General features: G+C 38.9%; 1 protein-coding gene across 7 annotated transcripts in view; it reads left to right on the forward strand.

The window, feature by feature from the left end:
* The window catches only part of IPCEF1 (interaction protein for cytohesin exchange factors 1), a 178,299-nt gene that overhangs the window by 110,288 nt on the left and 47,423 nt on the right, over positions 1-20,588 (forward strand). For all 7 annotated transcript variants that reach the window (XM_044243551.1, XM_044243560.1, XM_044243598.1 and 4 more), the window contains 2 exons: positions 16,711-16,784; positions 18,279-18,350. In XM_044243551.1, the coding sequence (XP_044099486.1) occupies positions 16,711-16,784; positions 18,279-18,350 (146 nt within the window). The remainder of the gene's footprint in view (positions 1-16,710; positions 16,785-18,278; positions 18,351-20,588) is intronic.

The raw sequence follows: 20,588 nt of genomic DNA on the forward strand, positions 1-20,588 counted from the left end.
TGCCAGTATATGTTCCTAGAGTTCCTAGAGTGCCCCAGAGTGGAAATTGGAAGGTGTAATACTGACACAGGGCAACATAGGATGTTTTAGCTGCTGTAAGTGAGCAGTTTACCTCAGGGTGACCACTCATGGGTGAGGATTGTTACTCGAAAATCTGAATGTAAGAATAATTGAGGACATTTTGAATTCTGTAACTTCCCTTGTTAAAATTTCATGTATGGGATGCCTGGGTGGCTCAGTGGGTTAAAGCCTCTGCCTTCGGCTCAGGTCATGATCCCAAGGGTCCTGGGATTGAACCCCGCGTCTGGCTCTCTGCTCAGCGGGGAGTCTGCTTCCCCCTCTCTCTCTGCCTGTCTCTATGCCTACTTGTGATCTCTGTCTGTCAAATAAGTAAATAAAATCTTAAAAAAAAAATTTCAGGCATGTGGGAAAGATCTTTAAAGGGGACTTTGGTTTAATTTATTTATTGTCTCTGATGCTGTCTATTGTTGGGTGCTAACATTCATTTTCCTTCATAGGTCCCAGAATGGATTTCTAGAACAATGGTCTTCCATTAAAGCTTTAGGATCAGCTCAGTCTATACTTGGGGCAGGCTGTTTTTACTAACTTCTTGTTGCTCAACTCATATGACGTGGGAACAATGACTTGTGTTGGCAATATAATGCTCCTTAAAAATCTTTCCTAACTTTACATAATCAAATTGTGAAACAGCAAGACTGTGAAATCCTTTGTTTCTTTTGTCTTGTTCTCAGGAAACAGTGATATGATTGGGCACTGCCAGTTTGGAAAAGGATACCAGACTTAATGGTGTAGGTTGGGTTGTGGGAGAGGACCATCCCCTTAGCTCACAGCACTGGCTGATATGCCCCTTCAGGGGATGCGGCACTGTCCCTCCTCATAGGACTTCTGCACACATCTCCACACCTTCTCTCTGTTTTACTTGCTCTGTTTTTGATATAATCCATCTTCTTGCTTGTTGGAAATTTAAATTAATTTCGAAAGTGCTTAAAAATCCTATAGAATAATATGTGTTCATTTAGGAAAATTAGAAAATAAAATTAAGCAAAATAAAAAAAGAGAGATAAGGAGGCAAACAGAAAGAAATAAATGAATTAAGATAGTTTATTCATTTAAATGAATCACAGACTTACCACTTTCAGGTGATCACTTAAACATTTTGGTGTGTATGTTTCCAATATTTTTCTAAGTTTTCCATATTTTTCTAAGTTTTCTAAAAATAAAATGACACTACGTATAATATTGTAATGATTTTCTCGCTAATCAGTTTATTACCAATATGTGTTCATGTCAACATATATATATATATATATATATATATATCCACATCATTCCAATAGCTGTAATACATATAGTTATAAAGTAGTTAATTTACCAATTCATAAGTTTTAAAATCAGAAATGCCTCTTATTCTAAAACTTCTTAAAATAGCCATCAGGTGATGGAATACATAAGCACACATATACTAACTTAAAAATAAAGTGATCCATATTTTTAACTTACATATATATGTATGTTTATATAGCTTTTAGTATGTGTGTAAATATTAGTATCTGTATAAATATACTGATATGTGTATGTGTATATGACTCTTAAATTTCTTTAAGCAAGCAGCAGAAAGGTAGATTTCACCACATGGTGTAAGGCAAAACATCACCTGGCTTTTAGTCTTGCAGTTTCTTACAAAGTGGGGTACTCCTAGATCAGTGATGTTACTCTCTATGGATCCGTTTTCTTACAAGTACTCTTTGACCAAGCACAATATCTTTACATAATTCAGAGAAACTTTTAGAAGATGAAAGGCACTAGAAAAGACATAAAAAAATCAAAAGAATACGCAAAGAAAGACAATGTTATATATGCTTAGGTGAAATGTGTTTGCATGATACCATGATTTAGGGTTGTAAAAGAATTGGGCTAAGGGTTTTTAGACACCGGAAATGGTTTCTTCTGTTAAGAATGGCCTATCTTGTGCTGGAGATTCTAAAAAATGCTCTACTAACTCTGTGTAAAAGTTGATTTTGAGCTATAAAACAGAGGCATGATCTAGAAGGCCCTGGGGGATTTTTCAGCTCAGTGGAGGAAGAATTCAGGTAATACATGATTTTGTGGTGAGGCTTGTATGCATTTCCCAAGCAATAGCATGACACATGGCCCATGGGATGAGCTGAACTTTTGGTTACAGCTGAGGATTTTCCTGAGAAGTCATTATTTGCAGATTTATCGTCCCTATGGAGCAAGCTTTTTTAAGGGCCAAGGACCCAGCTGCTTCTACAGAATAGCTTACTGATGAGCTCATCTGTCATTGTGCTGCTGTGTTTGGTCCCCCTTAGAGCACATTTCAGGAACATTTCAAAAGGAAACTATGCAGTGGAAATTAAAAAAAAAAATGACTATACATTTTTAAAGATTTTATTTATTTATTTGAGAGAGAGAGCAGGAGCAAGGAAGAGGGGCAGAGGGAGAAGCAGACTCCCTGCTGAGTAGGGAGGCCAGCCTGTGGCTCAATCCCAGGACCCTGAGATCATGACCTAGCCAAAGGCAGAGACTTAACCAACTGAGCCACCCAGACACCCCTAAAATACTGAACATTTTTTAAAGGAGTCAGAATTTAGGAGAACATGTCTGAAACAACGTCTTCAAAAAAGACACCGGAAATAACATGCTATTGTCAATGATGTCCATGGATGCGGAGTCAGGAGGACAGGTTGTACCCTGATGCTGTAGCTAGTTAATAACACTTGAAGCAAACCGCCTGTTCTCTCTGCACCTTTTTCCTTTTCTGGCTCTTCCCTGCGAAAGAGACAGTGCTCATTAACAACATGTTAACCATGATTCTCATACTTTTAGTCTTCTGAAGATTATCATGGTAAATGCACTTCCTTTACTGAAAAATAACAAGTTTTGCAGTAGTATCTTTAAAAAAAGGTTTTAAATTTATTTCTTGTTTTTGAAGACTTGTAGTGAAATACACATAACAGGAAATTTCCCATTAAACACTTCTGTGGATATAGTTCACTGGCAAGGAGTATATTCCCATTAATGTACAACTGTCTCTAGAACTCTCTTCGTCTTACAAAACTAAAACTCTGTATTCAGGAAACAGTAATTACCCTTCTCTCCTTTCCTCCATCCCTTACAACCACCATTGTACTTTCTCTGTGCATTTGACTACTCCAGTATCTTGGAGTACTGGAGTAGTCAAATGAGTGGAATCACACAGTGTTTGCCCTCCTGTGACTGGTTTATTTCACTCAGCGTAATTAATGTCTGCAAGGCTCTGCATGTTGTGGCTTGGCTCAGATTTTCCTTTCTTTCTAAGACTGGAATTCCATTGTATGTGCATACCACATTTTGTTTATCCATTCATGTCTGTTGATGGACACTTTGGGTTGTGTCCACCTTTCAGCTGCTATAGACATTAGTGTACAAATATCTGTTTGAAAACTTGTTTTCAGTTTTTTTTTTTTTTTTTTTTTTTGGTTATGTTCCCAGGAGTGGGATTGTTGGATATTGCAGAAGGCAATAGTTCTATCTTTAATTTTTTAAGGAACTGACACACTGTTTGCTCTAGAGGCTGCACTATTTTACATTCTTCTCCAGTACTGTACAAGGGTTCCCATTTCTCTACAACCTCAATAGCAATTGTCATTTTTCTGTTATTTATATTTTTTGGTTTTAATTTTTTTTACTTTTTAAAGATTTACTTACGTATTTGAGAGAGAGCATGTGAGGGGGAAGGGCAGAGGGAGAAGGACAAAAGAGAATCTCAAACAGACTCTGCACTGAGTGTGGAGTCAGATCTCACAACCCTGAGATCATGACCTGAACCAAAATCAAGAGTCGGATGCTTAGCTGAGTCACCCAGGTGCCCCCTGTTTTACCTTTTTAATAATTTTTTATAGTAGCCATTCTTTAAAAAAAATTACTTTTTATTGTGTCAAATATTATCTCATTGTAGTTTTTTTAAAGATTTTATTTATTTATTTGACAGAGATCATAAGCAGGCAGAGAGGCAAGCAGAGAGAGAGGAAGGGAAGCAGGCTTCCTGCTGAGCAGAGAGCCCGATGTGGGGTTCAATCCCAGGACCCTGAGACCATGACCTGAGCCGAAGGGAGAGGTTTTAACCCACTGAGCCACCCAGGTGCCCCCTCATTGTAGTTTTGATTTCATTTCCCTAGTGATTATTAACCTTGACCATCTTTTCATATTCTTTTTGGCCATGTGTACATCCTGTTTGGAGAAATCTCTTTTCCCATTTTTCCTCCCTTCTTTTTTTCTTCTTTCCTTCTTCCTTTCCTCTCTTCCTCTCTTTCTCTCTCGCTCTTTCTTTCTTTCTCTCTCTCTCTCTCTTTCTTTATAAGACACCAGTCTTGTGTAGGTGGAAATTATTTCTAGGGTTTTAAGCCTTCTGAAAAGTGAGATGATGTGGACAGAGCCAGATCATGAAGGGCCTGTGTGCTCAGCATTTTATATTACAGAGAACAATAATACAAGACTCTTTTATATGGTAAAGTTTCTGTCTTAAATGTTTTTCAAATGATATTGCAGAAGGCAATGACTATCTTCACCAGTCAGAGTACCAGAAAGTTCACTAGTAACTTAGTTTCTTTTAAACTATGATTCCATAAAAAGAAAATGGAAGAATATGGTAAGAATGTTAACTAGGAGAGCTGATTCACAAATCACAGGAGAATGCCAGTCACTTCTTGTTCACCACTGAAATGTGACCTAATACTATAGTGAGGTAGTCTTGGCCTTGGGTGGTACTTAGGAAGAAATAATGAAGAGGGATTATGGCACCAAGAGTTGGGCTGTTCATGAGTAGGAACCATGAGTAGAAACACTTCTGCGAGAGAAACGGCATCCTGTTTTAGATTCCCCAGAGGCAGGCCCTGAGATGGGGATTTGGGTACATGTAGTATATTTGGGAAGTAACATTAGAAATACTTGGAAAGGGAATGGGGAAGTGGGACAGGGTGGAAAGTTAGCTGGTAAAACTCTCTTTTGTGGGCAGATTATGACCAGGAAACTGAAGTCCAGTTCTTCTGGGGAACTCTGAGAGACTTTAGAAAACATGCGTCTCCGAGTTTTCCCCCACAAGGGCCCCCACAGGGGGCCGGGAGCTGGGGATATTTAAACACCGAGTCCCATCAGTCATAGCTGGATGGCTCATCATGAGGCTGGTGCTTCCTGCGCAGTCATGAAAGTCTGGTCAACCTGGCTTGGCGGTAAGGAGAGGGGCATGTGGCTGACTTTCCCACAGCATCTGCTACCAGCGGTCTGTGGTCTGCTTACTTCCGAGGACTGTCTCTCCTCTTCAGAGCATCTCCTCTTCAGACCCATCATGATGATCGCCGGCAAAGCTTCAGTCCACTTCTATAATTCAGGCTGGGAATGTGTGGGTTCTGTAGGAAATCGGGCCTTGCAGTTTCTTAATTAAACACATCTACCTAATGTTTTCTCCGTGGAATATCTACTTCTAGGCATTTGTAAGAAGTGTCTCTTTGGATCAGAGTCTCCTTTATATTCATAGGGTAATGTTAGATAAACTGAAATGCAATAATATTTTAACAAAAACATAACCTAGGTAATGTATGAAGGATATAATGAACTTGCTAGCATTATGGCTGTCTAAAGAATTTAAAATATTTTTTAAAGGATATTTATTTATTTATTTATTTATAGAATGAGTGGGGGCAGGAGCAGAGGGAGAGGGAGACAGAGAATCCCAAGCAGACTCTGTGCTGTGGGGCTTGAGGCAGGGCTGAATTCCAGGACCCTGAGATCATGACCTGAGCTAAAATCACGAGTCACATGTTTAACCAACTGAGCCACCCAGGAGCCCCTAAAATATTTTTTACAGTGGTTAATCCGACGCAAAGAAGACAAGGGAGAGCTAAGACATAGAGATAGTTATTCAGAGGGTCAGCTGACAATGGACAGAATAAAAAGTTATTTTACTTCATCTTTTTCTTTTTGGATCATTCTTTATCTTTTCTTTCTATTCCTTTTCCCCATTCTTATCATTGATGCCTGGGAATTAAAGGCAATAGAATCTTAAATTTCTTTTATCACTCTGCCTCCTTCTTAACTCTAGTTGGCCTCTACCTGGCTGTATCTGCTTTCTCGCTGTGTGGCCCTGACCCAAGAGATCACATGCTCTAATTAAGATCAGATCGTCAGTGACTTTCCTTGAAATATTCCAATTCTAAATCTGGGATTCTCCTTCGTGTGTTCGTTGACTGTAGATTCTCTTCTATTTTAGCTCCTGCTTGAGACTGTTCAATCTCCTATTTAGAATTAGTTAACTGATTTCTGGGTTCTGGTTTGAGTACCGTTTCTTTAACAATAACCATAACTTTCCCATTTATGATGCTCACCTAGTTTGGTGGCGAGATTAGAAACCGATCAGTTCCATAAATTTTGGCGTCCAGCTGTGGTCATTTCCCTCCGCTGGCTAGGACAGTAGTACCTCAAGGGCGTTTGTGAGCACTCAGTAAATGTGAGCTCTTATTGGATATTTTTCAAGTTTGTCATGTTTCTTAACAGGATTTCAGGCTTCATCACTGTCAGGCCTGCTTACCATATCTAGAAGAGAGGAAGACAATACAAAGGCAAACATTTTTTCTTGCTTCCCTTGCCGTGCTTGTCACAGCCCGGTGCTAATAAGCTCAGCTCTCGGCCTGTAGGTCCAGGGAACAGTTCAGAACGTCATGCATTTCCTTTTGTGAAAGGAAGAGGGAGATGAGCTGCTTATCAGAACAGAGCAGCGCGGTGGCCTCGAACACAGGCAGAGAATGAGGGAGCCTTTGGGTGCTGTACGGTTCTTTTGTGTGTGTGGGGGGGGAATGTTGGAAGAAACCACTTAAAACTATCTTAAAAAATAGCAGTGTCTCTACTGAATGTCCTCAGCCTATTTCCACCAACTATGTATCGTCAAAATTCTGGGCTCTTAAGGTCTCTTGGAGTAGTTATTATAATTTTGGGGGGACAACATCACCATGTTTAGATTCAGTTAGGTTCATTTGTTTTTTAGGACTTGCTTCATTTAAAATTTTTTTTTTCAAAAAATAGAAATCATCTGCCTAATTCCAAAGTCAAAACTATGCAACAAATTACAACCAGATAAGTCTTGCTCTCCTTCCTATGTCTCTACCCTCTTTTCTCCCTCCTTTTGTGTTTGCATTTCCTGAATGGTTTCCTTCTACAAATATAGGCATGCATATATGCAGAGGCATATCCTATCTCTTTTTGTACATAAAATACATATATACATATATATGTACAAATATTATGAATATACCTATTCATTGCCTATGGATGTCACATTGTATTCAACAGTCTCCTGATGATACACATTTGGATTATTTTGTTATTGCAAAGAACATCATCATGCACATGTGACTATACATATTTATTTAGGACAGATCCTGGAAGTTGTATTTCTGGGTCGGAGGGTAATGCTGTTTTGCCAGTTACTGACCAGTGTCCTTCCATTGGGCTACGTTCTGCACCACCACCCGCCGTGTATGAGAATGACTGCTTCTCTGTAGAACTAGAGCTTTCATAATTGACTGTAGGTCCTCTTTTCTTTTCCTCCACATTGGTTTGCATTTTAGAGACTATAATCCAGATTTCTATAGTGGTCATCAGTCTGTGTGTACCCTGAGAGTTAGAAACAAACTGTTCAGGATAGCATGAGAAAGTATGGCTCCGCTCAGAGTTTAGATTTCACTTGTTTCCAGCATGCTGGGGGTCTCAGGGCTGAACTGAGCAAACCATGGGTTTATTTGGAGAAAAATGGAGTTTTGCAGCTTCTCCTGATTCTGATAGTCACTGGATAACCTCATTTACGTTTATTTTAAGTCATTACAAGAATATTAAATACATGTTCAAATGTAAACACAAAAACATCTTACAAAAAAACGGTTTTTTTCCTAAGCTATTTTTTCCCCTTTGATTTAAGATTCTATTCATTTAAAGACCCATAATTTATTTAATATCAGGTTTTGGGGGGAAATGAGGCACTAAAAATACATATAGATTCTAAGGTACCTTTTGATTTCAGATTTACTGAAGTGTAAAAAAACAGGTTTCTTAGAATCAGGGAACTATGATTCCATCGAGAATAGAGAGATAATTATACTTTTTATTTTTAACCATGAAACATATAACAGTTTCCTATATCACACTTCCTTTGTTTCTGATTTGGTCTTCTTTAACCTACTTACTCTGGAATACATATATATACATATAAATGTATATATATCACTTTATTTTTCTAGGTCTATCCTTCTACCTTTCTGATATCCGTAGATACTTGTGAGGTGATTCTGTCTATTTTGAAAAGTATTTGTAATGTGAAAGAGTCAAACATTATCGATGGCAATGGATATTGATGTTTGCATTTAAATATTAAAATTTGATGCCCCATTTCAATTAATTTTCAAAAATATGTCCAAAGTGTGGCAAATTCTATATACAATATCTTTGTCTCTAAAATTCCTATAGTCCAAAACTGAAGCCATAATTTAGCTTAAGTTATAGAATATGGGAAATAGTAAACCAATTTTGCCTAAAGTTTGAACTAATCATATTGAGTCACCAATGGAAACATCTGAGACCTCATATTTGCCTTCTTTCAAGTTTTACTGATACCCAAAGAGAAGGGAGTTCACTATGGTTTTCTATTCCCCAAACTTTCCTTGTATCTTGTATTTTTAAAAACAGTTTCATTGAAATATATGTGACAGATCATAAGATTCACCCTATTAAAATTTACGATTTAATAGTTTTTGGTAAATTTACTGAGTGATGAAGCTATCATAGTGAATCAGTTTTAAATAATTTTCATGATATCAATAAAACCCTTCATGCCCATTTACAGTTAATTTTCATTTCCAACCATGACTCCAGCCAAGTCCACTATTTGCCTTCTCTCTACATTCACATAAAGGAATCCTACAGTAATATGTGGTTTCTTATTTCTGGCTTTCAGTCAGCATCATGTTTTCAAGGTTCATCCATCTTTTACCAAGCGTCGATAGTTCATTAGACAATATTCCATTGTATGAGTAGAGCACACTATTTACCCGTTGATGGATATTTAAATTGTTTCCAGTTTGGGGTTATTATGAGTAATGCTGTTACAAATATTTGCATACACATCTTTGCGTGGGCATAAGCTTTCGTTTCTCTCGTGTCGGTACCTGGGAGTGGAATTGCAGGGTTGTATGGAAATAATATGTTTATGTTTTTTAGAAATTGCCAGTTTTGCAAAGTGGCTTCTGCATCTCGTTTTAGCACTTTCTTTATTGTCAGAGGAAAAAGACAATGTTCCGGTCATTCATTCATGCATAAGACTCCTTTTTTTGCTTCACATGTATTGAGCGCCTACACTGTCCCAAGTACTAATGATATAACAATAACTGACAAAATCATTTCCTTCAAAGAGCTCACAGTGTATTGGAAAAACAGAGAAATAGTCAGATAACTCAATACAAGAAGAGAAGTATAGAAGTATAGCCTGCCTCTGGGCACAAAGAGGAGGATATTTATTTTAGGCTTAGAGGAACAGGGGAAAGTTTTGGAGAAGGTCACACTTAAGTTGATTTGTGGAGTTATACCTAAGGGAGTAAATTTGGAAGGGTATTATAAGTCTCAGAGCATAAGGACAACCTGTCCTGCTTATAGTCAGAACCCTTTTACTCTGATCACTTTATCTTTTTTTCCATAGCAATTACGGACCACCATGGCCTGTGTAATTTATGTTGATAAATGTGTTTATATGTCGAGCTACTGTCTCTTTTCCCCTCAAAGGTAGAAATCTCTTGTCTGTTTTGTCCGCTGATAGACCTCACCTATCTGGCAGAGTGTGTGTTAGAAATAGGGTGCATAATAAATATTTGTTGAATAAACGAATGTGTAACTCTAACAGTTTTGATAAAAAAGTGTACTTGATGCTGTCTAATACAGCAGCTCAAGATGGGATCCCACTGAGATCAAATCAAAGTTGCTGGCAGAGGTGGATGGACTCATATGTGAGGAAGAGTATCTCTGAGATTGTTGACCGCCGTACCAGACATGGAATAGTATTGTCTCACTTCAGAATCTTAGACTTGGTAAGACAAGGTTGCATGATGGCCAAAGGATGAAAGGATGGTTGGTTACATCTGGCAAGAAAACAAGATTTTTTTGAAGAAATTATTTATTTATTTGAGAGAGAGAGAGAGAGGAGAGACAGATGAACACAAGAATGGGAGGAGGCAAGGGACAGAGGGACGGGAAGAGAGAGAATCCCAGCAGATTCCCAGCTGATCATGGAGCCTGAGGTGAGGTTTGCTGTCATGATCCTCAGATCATGACTTGAGATGAAATCAGGTGCTGGACATTTAACTGACCAAGTCACCCAAGCACCCCCAAAGAACAAGATTTTTTTTTTAAGATTTTATTTATTTATTTGACAGATAGAGATCACAAGTAGGCAGAGAGGCAGGCAGAGAGAGAGAGGAGGAAGCAGGCTCCCCGCCAAGCAGAGAGCCCGGTGCAGAACTCGATCCCAGGACCCTGAGATCATGACCTGAGCCAAAGGCAGAGGCTTAACCCGCTGAGCCACCCAGGCGCCCCAAAGAACAAGATTTTTTTTTTTTAAAGATTTTATTTATTTATTTGACAGATAGAGATCACAAGTAGGCAGAGAAGCAGGTAGAGAGAAAGAGAGGGAAGCAGGCTCCCCGCTGAGCAGAGAGCCCGATGGGGGACTCGACCCCAAGACCCTGAGATCATGACCTGAGCTGAAGGCAGCGGCTTAATCCACTGAGCCACCCAGGCACCCAAGAACAAGATTTTTATCACATTAGGATACAGAGGATAAATTTCAAGTACTGATGCAGAACTTTCAAGTAACTTTTCAGAAAGTTAGGAATTATTGAGGAGGAAGGATACATTTGAGAAAAGTTATTTTGGTTAGTATAACAAGGAATGAGGGACATGAGGGGTAGGAGGAGAAGGAGGAGGAGGAAGAGGAGAAAACTGTCATTCCTTTAGGATTTTCCCAATGTGATTGTCATTTTTAAGGCATTTTTGCAAGTCGAATAAGCAAAGGCAAATTTGACACAGTTATCTGTGATTTTGAATACAGCTTGAATGTCTTTAGTACAATGAAAAGATGCCTTTCTTAATGAAGGAAAGGATTACTGAGGAAAAACCAAGGAATCTTTTACTCAAATTCATTTTGGTTCTTAGTTGAAGGACTCTCAGCCATTTCAGTTATACAGAAAAAAAAATTCCACCCTGATGGAGATTTTTAATTTATTTATATTTCAGTTTTTGTTGATTGATTTTATATTGTCATCTAAGATGGGCTTTTTGTTCTGAAAATAAATTGTCTATAGAATGATAATGCCATAAATTTGGTGTCAATTTTAATTCAGCTCAAATGGGAGTATAAGTTTTTTCTTCGTTTGAAATTTTTGTGTATTTTTGGTTGCGTGAGGGGGGGAGATGAAAGTGTGTGATTACACAAGCCTGGATCACGAAGGGTCTTCCTGCTCTGCTGAGGCACTCAGACGTGGTCCAGGGCCACTGGGAACTGTGTGGGATTTTAATGAAAGAAGTGACATGAAGTGTGTTCAAGGAGTCACGATTTGCTGCGACTGTGATTTGGACATCATATTGGAGGGAAGGACAAAATTAGAGGAAGGTTGAAAATGGCTTGCCAGACTTCACAGTAAGGGAGGTGAGAATCAGTGGTAAGCTGGGAGGTGCTAGGTGGTACATGGAAGGAATCCTGGGACAGAGGCAGTGGTAATACATCTCTGCGATGACTTGTATGTGCGCTGAGAAGGGGATGGAAGAGTCAAAGATGTCTGCCACATTTTCTTTTTCGACAACAGGACTGAAAGTGATATCATTCAATGAAGTAGAGAGCATAGAAAAAAGAGGAGCAGGTGTTTTGTGGAATAAAATAGTAAGTTTGGTGTTGGATTTGTGACTCTTGGGGAGTGTCTTCCTTTGTACAGCTATGACAAAATATCACCTGGTGGCTTAAACAATAGTCATTGATTCCTCATAGATTGGAAGGTTGAGAAGTCTAAGTCAAGGTGCTGACAAACTCTGTGTTTGGTGAGGGCCTTCTTTCTGGATTGCAGATGGCTGATTTTTTTGCTGTAACGTTACTTGGTGGAGAAAGAGAGGTGGAGGACTCTGGTCTTTTCCTCTTTTTATAAGGGCACTGATCTGATTATGGGGGATTCACCCGCATGACTTTATATAAAACTAGTTACTTCCCAAATGCCCCACCTCCAAATACCATCACACTGGGGCTTAGGGCTTCAGAATAGGAATACAAATATTCAGTCTGTAGGAGGGAACCTATGGAATTCTCATGTGAACAGGCACACCAGGCAGTTGGATCTCTGGGACAAGAGCTCAGGATTAAATCCCAGTTTGAGGTATTGATTTTGAATATGTGTGTAATTGTGGTGATACATGCAGCCATGATTATGCATATGGTCCCTGACAGAAAGTATTGGAATGAGAAGAGATTAGGTTTGTGTTTGGAAGTCTGGGGAACACCGACATTTAAGAAAAAGGCAAGAGAAGAGGACTTCGTGAAAGCAAGCAAGGAGTAGTTGGAAGAGAAAGGGATCAACAGGGATATGTCAGAAAGGCAAGAAATGAGGTATGTCTAGATGTAGACCTTGAGTTTTATTATCAGTTACTAGAGTTCAGTTAAGTGAGGACCACAAAACGTTGATGGGACTTAGCAACATGAAACTCATTGGGGTTCATGTAACTATAGCTTCTGTGGAACAGTGGTCATAGCAATGAATGAGGGGAGGAAATAGAAGCAAATAGTGGATATAAGTTGTTTTCTTTCTAACAAAATTATAGAAATTTACATAAAAATGGCTCAGCCTAACATAGTTATGTTTTTTAATTGAGGTGAAATTCTTATAAGACTATCTTTTTTTGGAGGGAGGGACAGAGGAAGAGAGAGAGAATCTTTTTTTTTTTTTTTTAAAGATTTTATTTATTTATTTAACAGACAGAGATCACAAGTAGGCAGAGAGGCAGGCAGAGAGAGAGAGAGAGAGAGGAGGAAGGGGGTTCCCTGCTGAGCAGAAAGCCCGATGCAGGGCTGGGAGCCTGGGATCATGACCTGAGCGGAAGGCAGAGGTTTTAACCCATTGAGCCACCCAGGCGCCCTGAGGGAGATAATCCACGCCCAGCACAGAGCCTGACTCGGGGCTTGATTCCACAACCCTGAGATCATGACCCGAGCTGAAATCAAGAGTCAGACATTCAACTGACTGAGCCACCTAGGCGCCCCAAGATTATCCATTTTTTTTTTTTCATTTTTAAAAATTTTTTTTTCCAATTTATTTATTTTCAGAAAAACAGTATTCGTTATTTTTTCACCACACCCAGTGCTCCATGCAAGCTGTGCCCTCTATAATACCCACCACCTGGTACCCCAACCTCCCACCCCCCCCGCCACTTCAAACCCCTCAGACTGTTTTTCAGAGTCCATAGTCTCTCATGGTTCATCTCCCCTTCCAATTTACCCAAAAGCACATACCCTCCCCAATGTCCATAACCTTCCCCCCTTCTCCCAACCCCACTCCCCCCAGCAACCCACAGTTTGTTTCGTGAGATTAAGAGTCACTTATGGTTTGTCTCCCTCCCTATCCCATCTTGTTTCATGGATTCTTCTCCTACCCACTTAAGCCCCCATGTTGCATCACCACTCCCTCATATCAGGGAGATCATAGGATAGTTGTCTTTCTCCGCTTGACTTATTTCGCTAAGCATGATACGCTCTAGTTCCATCCATGTTGTCGCAAATGGCAAGATTTCGTTTCTTTTGATGGCTGCATAGTATTCCATTGTGTATATATACCACAAAGGATTATTCACCACGACCAAGTGGGATTTATTCCAGGGCTGCAAGGTTGGTTCAACATCCGCAAATCAGTCAATGTGATACAACACATCAATAAAAGAAAGAACAAGAACCATATGATACTCTCAATAGATGCTGAAAAAGCATTTGACAAAGTACAGCATCCCTTCCTGATCAAAACCCTTCAAAGTGTAGGGATAGAGGGCACATACCTCAATATCATCAAAGCCATCTATGAAAAACCCACTGCAAATATCATTCTCAATGGAGAAAAACTGAAAGCTTTTCCACTAAGGTCAGGAACACGGCAGGGATGTCCATTATCACCACTGCTATTCAACATAGTACTAGAAGTCCTAGCCTCAGCAATCAGACAACAAAAGGAAATTAAAGGCATCCAAATCGGCAAAGAAGAAGTCAAATTATCACTCTTCGCAGATGATATGATACTCTATGTGGAAAACCCAAAAGATTATCCATTTTTTAAAGTGAACAATCCAGTAGCACTTGGTACACTCACCATGTGGTGCAACCACCACCTCTGTCTAGTTCTGAACATTTTCAACCCACCAAAAGGAAAACTCCTACCCATTAAGCAGTTTCTCCCTATTCCCCCTTTCCTCACCCCTTGGAAACCACTCGTCTGTGTTTTGTCTCTGGATTTACCTATTCTGGGGAGTTCACATAAATGAAATCTATAAGGTGTGATGTTTTGTGTGTGGTTTCTTTCACGTTACATAATGCTATGGAGGTTCAATTACCCTGTAGCATGTATCAGTGCTTCATTTGGTTTTATGGCTGAATCTTCCATTGTGTGGATGTACTACAATTTGTTTATCTATTCCCCTGTTGATGGGACTGTTTCTATCTTTTGCTTATTGTGAGTAATGTTTCTGTGGACATGCATAGTCATATATTTATTTGGGTACCTGCTTTCACTTCTTCTGGGTGTATATCTAGGAGTAGAATTGCCAGAGCCTAACAGTTTTTCAAAACTATACTTTTATAAATGCTGGTAAGAACCCACAGGAAGCATTGTGTGTTATAGAAAAAAGTTGATTTACACAGTCTTTAAGTACTTTATATTCTTTTTTAGATAAGATCGGCGAAATGATGAGTAACCTGTTTGTCAACAAATAGTTGAGTTGAATGAAAAAAAATATATATATATATAATTTTTTAAGAAGGAAGTTCCCTTTAGAATTGAGTTTTGAGTCTCATACAAAGAAAGTATTTCAAATGGAGAGTTTGGATAGATTAACTCATATAGGAGAGGGAAGATGGAACAGGCATAAGTTTGAATGTTTCAGTTTAATTTTTCTGAAGAAAGAGTAGGACTTGCACTCTGGTTGGGGATAAGGGAAAGAGTTGCAGAATAATTAAGTGAAGTAAGAGGACCCATGACACTAAGCTAATAGCTAGCGGGTGTCTAAAATTAAGATTGTATTTTTTTTAAAAGATTTTATTTATTTGTCAGAGAGAGAGAACACAAGAGTGAGAGGGAGAAACTGGCTCTTCTTTGAGCAAAGAGCCAGATGTGGAACTCAATTCCAAGTCCTCGAGATCATGAGCTGAGCGGAAGACAGATGCTTAAATGACTGCCCCACCCGGGTGTCCCAAGATTATATTTTCAAAATCAATTTTTTTACTCATCTCCAATTATCCCCTGATTGATTTATGATTAATCTTGTGGACTGTATTTCTCTACTCAGAGACACCAGTATAGATGGAACAAGATTTGGGTTCTATCTGTGATAAGCAATCCAATCTTCTTGTGCTTCAGTTGTATTTTATCCATAAAGATTAATAAATTCTCACAGAGGTAGAACGATAATTACATTTCCTATAGAATTTTTGTTGTTTTGAAGGAACATTCATGTGATGTCCAAAAGGGTCCTTTTTTTTTCCTGCATTCTTTCCTTTGAAGAAAGGCCTCCTAGAAATTGATTACAGAACTGAGATTTTCCAAGATATGGCTCTGTAGTTTAATCCCTGCAGAACTACCTACAGATTTGGGAGAAGAACTATTGTTTGTTGAGTATCCATTAAGCATTTTATTTATTTGAGTTCATTTAAGCCTTCTAATAACCAGTAAGTTGTTAGATATGACATGAACCTTGATTTGTTAACTCCAAACTCTAGCCTCTGTCTGCCATATGCTAGGATGCTAATCACATTCTACCTTCTGTGCTTGTAGCTTCCTGAGTATGAGAACAGGCTTATTGGAGATGAGGATGATGCTGAGGATGCCTACTAATTCAGCGGGTTAGCGATGGTATTTTCCAGGGAGGCAGAAAGAGGGGGGGGGCTAAGTTTTAGGCATGCCCTACCTTGGCCATCACTAAGCTGTGTCATGTTACTTCTCATGGAACGATTCTGGATGACTTACCAGGAGAATATTTTTTTTTTTTTAAAGATTTTATTTATTTATTTGAGAGAGAGAGACAGTGAGAGAGAGCATGAGCGAGGAGAAGGTCAGAGAGCGAAGCAGACTCCCCATGGAGCTGGGAGCCTGATGTGGGACTCGATCCCGGGACTCCAGGATCACGCCCTGAGCCGAAGGCAGTCGTCCAACCAACTGAGCCACCCAGGCGTCCCTTACTAGGAGAATATAATTTCTTTCATAAAATCTGTGTCTGGATAACTCCAGTGCTGACCCAGGGACATATCTTTTGATTCTATTTCATTTCATTATATAATCTCTATTCAATGTATATCATCTCTATAAACTTACTGCTAGGATTGACTCATTTATTCATATCTGTTGTATGTATTTTTCTCAGGCAGAGAAGGCTGATGGATTTGCCAACCTGCCCGATTTCACTGTGGAGAGAGCATCTGAATGCAAGAAAAAGCAGTAAGTTGTCTATCGTTTTCCACAAAACCCTGAGCCAGAATAACATCCCGTCATAATTTTAGTTTCTTGAGTGACGTGATGATTTGGAAGTTATGGAGATAACACCCAAACGTCCGAGATTCTTGAATTTTATGGGCTGGCATCCTAAACAACAGTGGAAGCTTTTAACCTCTTGTTTTCTGGAATTTCATTTTGTGGAACAGATGGATCTTAAAACCCCATGGAGCCTTGGCACGGCATGTTTTTAACAACCGTGTCTGAGATGGAACGAAAAACAAGCTCCCATCCAGGATTGGCTAGGAGATCAGATGTCAAGATATTTTGCTGGTGAAGAGAGTGACTCGTTCAATAGGACTTTCCAGAGCTACAGTTATACTACTAGCAAGACCTGTTTCTTCTTTTTAGTTCATAACATTGTCATCCTGGAAATAGCATTCTCTGAGTTATCTTAGACTTTGGGATTATACCCTGATATTATTTAAGTCCAAAAGATTTGAGAACATACAGGAACCAAAAAAAGACACCAGTTTCTGGTCCTTGAGAAGGGAACAGCCCAGAAAGTCTGAACTTGCCTAGAACTCACAGAACTGCTCTAGATCAGCCAACTGTATTCCCATCCACTGGTTCTGGCCATGATGGCATCCAGTCACATTTTGCAAATGTGCCCTCTTACCCTTTTTCTTGTGGTTCTTTTTCTACCTTTGACATTTTTTCCTGTTTTATCAGAAAGGCATTTATTTTCCTACTGACCTGTTTTACCAGTAGTGGCAACGGACTAGATTTTTCTAAGAAAACGAATAAAATGGTATTAGCTTTAAGTCTCTGCCCCTCTAGTGTTGCTGCACATATCCAGAGATACATAAGGTTGTGTTACTTTTTGTGGTTTTGACCAAACTGGTTATTTACCAAAATGCAGGACTTCTGATCTAATGATATAGGGGAAACACTTCATTGTTTGCTAATCTTCAGTGTTTTATAGTTTTCTTAAAAGAAAATAAATATAAATATATTTTTTCCTTTACTCATAGAGGGTGACTTAGATAAAGTTTTGTCACAGTGTGGAAGTTCTATATTTGGTTATGTTCCTACACATAACATTCTTGTATGTATTTGATTGAATTTGAGTAAATATTTTGCTTTATTGATCTGAGCATTTAAGGGACACCTCTGAGATTGTAAATTTTAATTTATTGTCTCTTTCTAGCAAAGCAGTGAGCAAATGAAAATACAAGCATATGCCCATATGTTTAAAATAGAAACTATCAACTAGCCAAGACTCAGTCTTATTCTGGATGCCTCAACATGATGAATTAATTCTCTGCTCTCTACATGAAATAGAGATTAGGCAATGGATATTTAATGTAACTAAATTATTTTTTGTAAATCTACAGAGAAAGCAGATGAAGTACCACACTTACATTTGATTTATTTTAAACCCATTAACAACTACATTAATTTCTAATTCTTAATGTGCTGTGTTTTTCCCCCTGTAAGTGCTTTTAAGATCAGCCATCCACAGATCAAGACCTTTTATTTTGCGGCTGAGAATGCACAGGAAATGAGTGTGTAAGTAGAGAAAATTGCTAAATCTAATCTTTTCGGGAACTTTGGTCAGGTGTTTGAGTTTTAAGCATATTTTCATCCTATTTCTTGTTTTATGTATTTCTGTTGCTTTAAGGATCAACCTCCTTAGCACTTAAAGTGCTCTTTCTTGCTTTCTTCTCCACCATTTAGAAGCATTTTGGGGAACTACATATATCAAAATGTCTATTTTAGGGAGAAGTAATAAGATTCTTCTGAGGGAACTACGACGTTGAGGAGGAAAGGACAGAAGTCATTGTAAGAAAATGTTACAGTGAGAATCAGCATCACAGGAAGAAAAGCCTGAAAGTACTGTGGCCAATCTCACAGCTTTTAGAATTCTGTGTGAAAAAAATCTGTAAAATTTCTTATGTGCTGTGTAATTATCATGATGATCCCTGTGTTTATCACTAATCCATGCTCTGTCCTAAAAAATTTGGCAAAACATCCTTGTTCAGAGTACATCTCACATAAAATTTTATATCCCTAACTCCATTTCCTGTTTTTATTTTTTTCTTTCCTGTTTAAAGAAGTGGAATAAATACATACCTTCCCCACTCCATCCCCTGCTGGTTTAGATTATAGTGTGACCACAATGGCTGTTAATTGAATGAGGCCATATATACACGAGGCACTTGAGGCATCAGAGGGCCTTCTACTTAACTGAGGCCTTATTCTCAGATCCCTCAGTGTTCCTCATTACTTTCACATAACTAATAAAATTGTGTCTGTGGAATACCTACTAGGGTGCCCCACTGTGGCAGAACTTGGGCAATAGAATTAAAAATACATACATAATTCATTCAGAGAGCTTATGGTTTAATCTCTTTTGTTTAGTTATACATAATGATTTCCTTATCAGTCTTCTCTATTTAATTTCTCTTTATCCTCCTGCTCTACCTAAAGAAAAAAGCTCCTTTTCAATAAACATGTGTAAGCTGCACACACACACACACACACACACACACACACATACACACACACACACACCCCCTTCTCACAGGACAGCCCTCAGCAGCCTCATCTAGCTGGAAACATTCTCAACCTCTTCCCTAAGCACCCACCACAACCTTCAGATCAGGGCAGAATGACTCTCTACAGACATGTTAAATGTTAAATGACAAGACAAGGAACAGTCAAACTGGGTCTTCCAAACAAGACTTTTATTTACTTAAATGAAGAGAGAAGTTGTGTCTACTCTCCTTCTGATGTTAGCTTTCTCCCCTTGGCTTTCTCAAGAGTCTGAGAAAAAGAAGAGCAGATGCCCCCAAAGAAGACAAAAGACGTTACTAATTTCTTTATTTCTCTCTTTATTTGTATTGGTAACTGAATCCCATGGATTAGCCGGCGGTAGGTATTTTGATGGTGTGTGAAAGGCTTCATGGCTTACCCAGAAGTACTTGGAGCCCCGTCATAGTGAGGGTCCGAATTACTGCTTAGTCCCCAGTGGTCCTTCCTGGCGTGCTGGGGTGGTGTAATCGGCATCAAGGTCAATCCCTTTGGGCCTCCAAGTTAACTTCTCTCTTCTCCCACAAGATGATGCAGATGACAGTTAAAGATTTGTTCTGAGGGGCACCTGAAGAGCTCCCTTTCCTACTGAGGTGGCCAGTTTAAGACAGTAAATAATGTGGCTGGGTGCTTCTTGGTGAGATACAGAGAATCTGAGGAAGGAGGGAGTGGCCTGTGGAGAGATGCCTCCTGTTTTAGAAGTTTGCTTCCTTGGGAAACTGCATTTTTGGGTGGTGACATTTCTCTCAGGGACAATGTCAGGAAAGGTAATTACGTTTAATAGAAATGCTGTGTGTTCTGCAGGGACCCTCAATTTACAAGTACAGGGGTAAGTAATGAAGGGTAATGGAAGAGGGGCTTTCCAAACAAAGACTGGTTGGTAGCTGCCTTTCTCAGACATGTTTGTGGGAAGAACCTTCCTGTTTTGTATATCAATTTCTTAACACTTGGGCTCCTCCAACACATTGAGTTAATATACAACAAACTCCCAGGAAACATCTGTCATCTTCTTTTATGTAAATATAAGTTTTTTTGGTGCATCCATCTATTTAAGCAAGAATAGATATTTTTCTACTATCTCAATGTTTTTTTTAAAAGAAGTTCTTAGCAAAAAGGTCCTTTAAGCCAGTGGATTCCGGAAAGGAAACAGTCAAACAAGATTCTAAACAATCCTGTTTTCCACAGCAAGTAACTAGTGGTGGCTATTAAAAGAAT

The sequence above is a fragment of the Neovison vison genome, chromosome 1, assembly GCF_020171115.1.
Source record: "Neovison vison isolate M4711 chromosome 1, ASM_NN_V1, whole genome shotgun sequence".
Classification (NCBI taxonomy): domain Eukaryota; kingdom Metazoa; phylum Chordata; class Mammalia; order Carnivora; family Mustelidae; genus Neogale; species Neogale vison.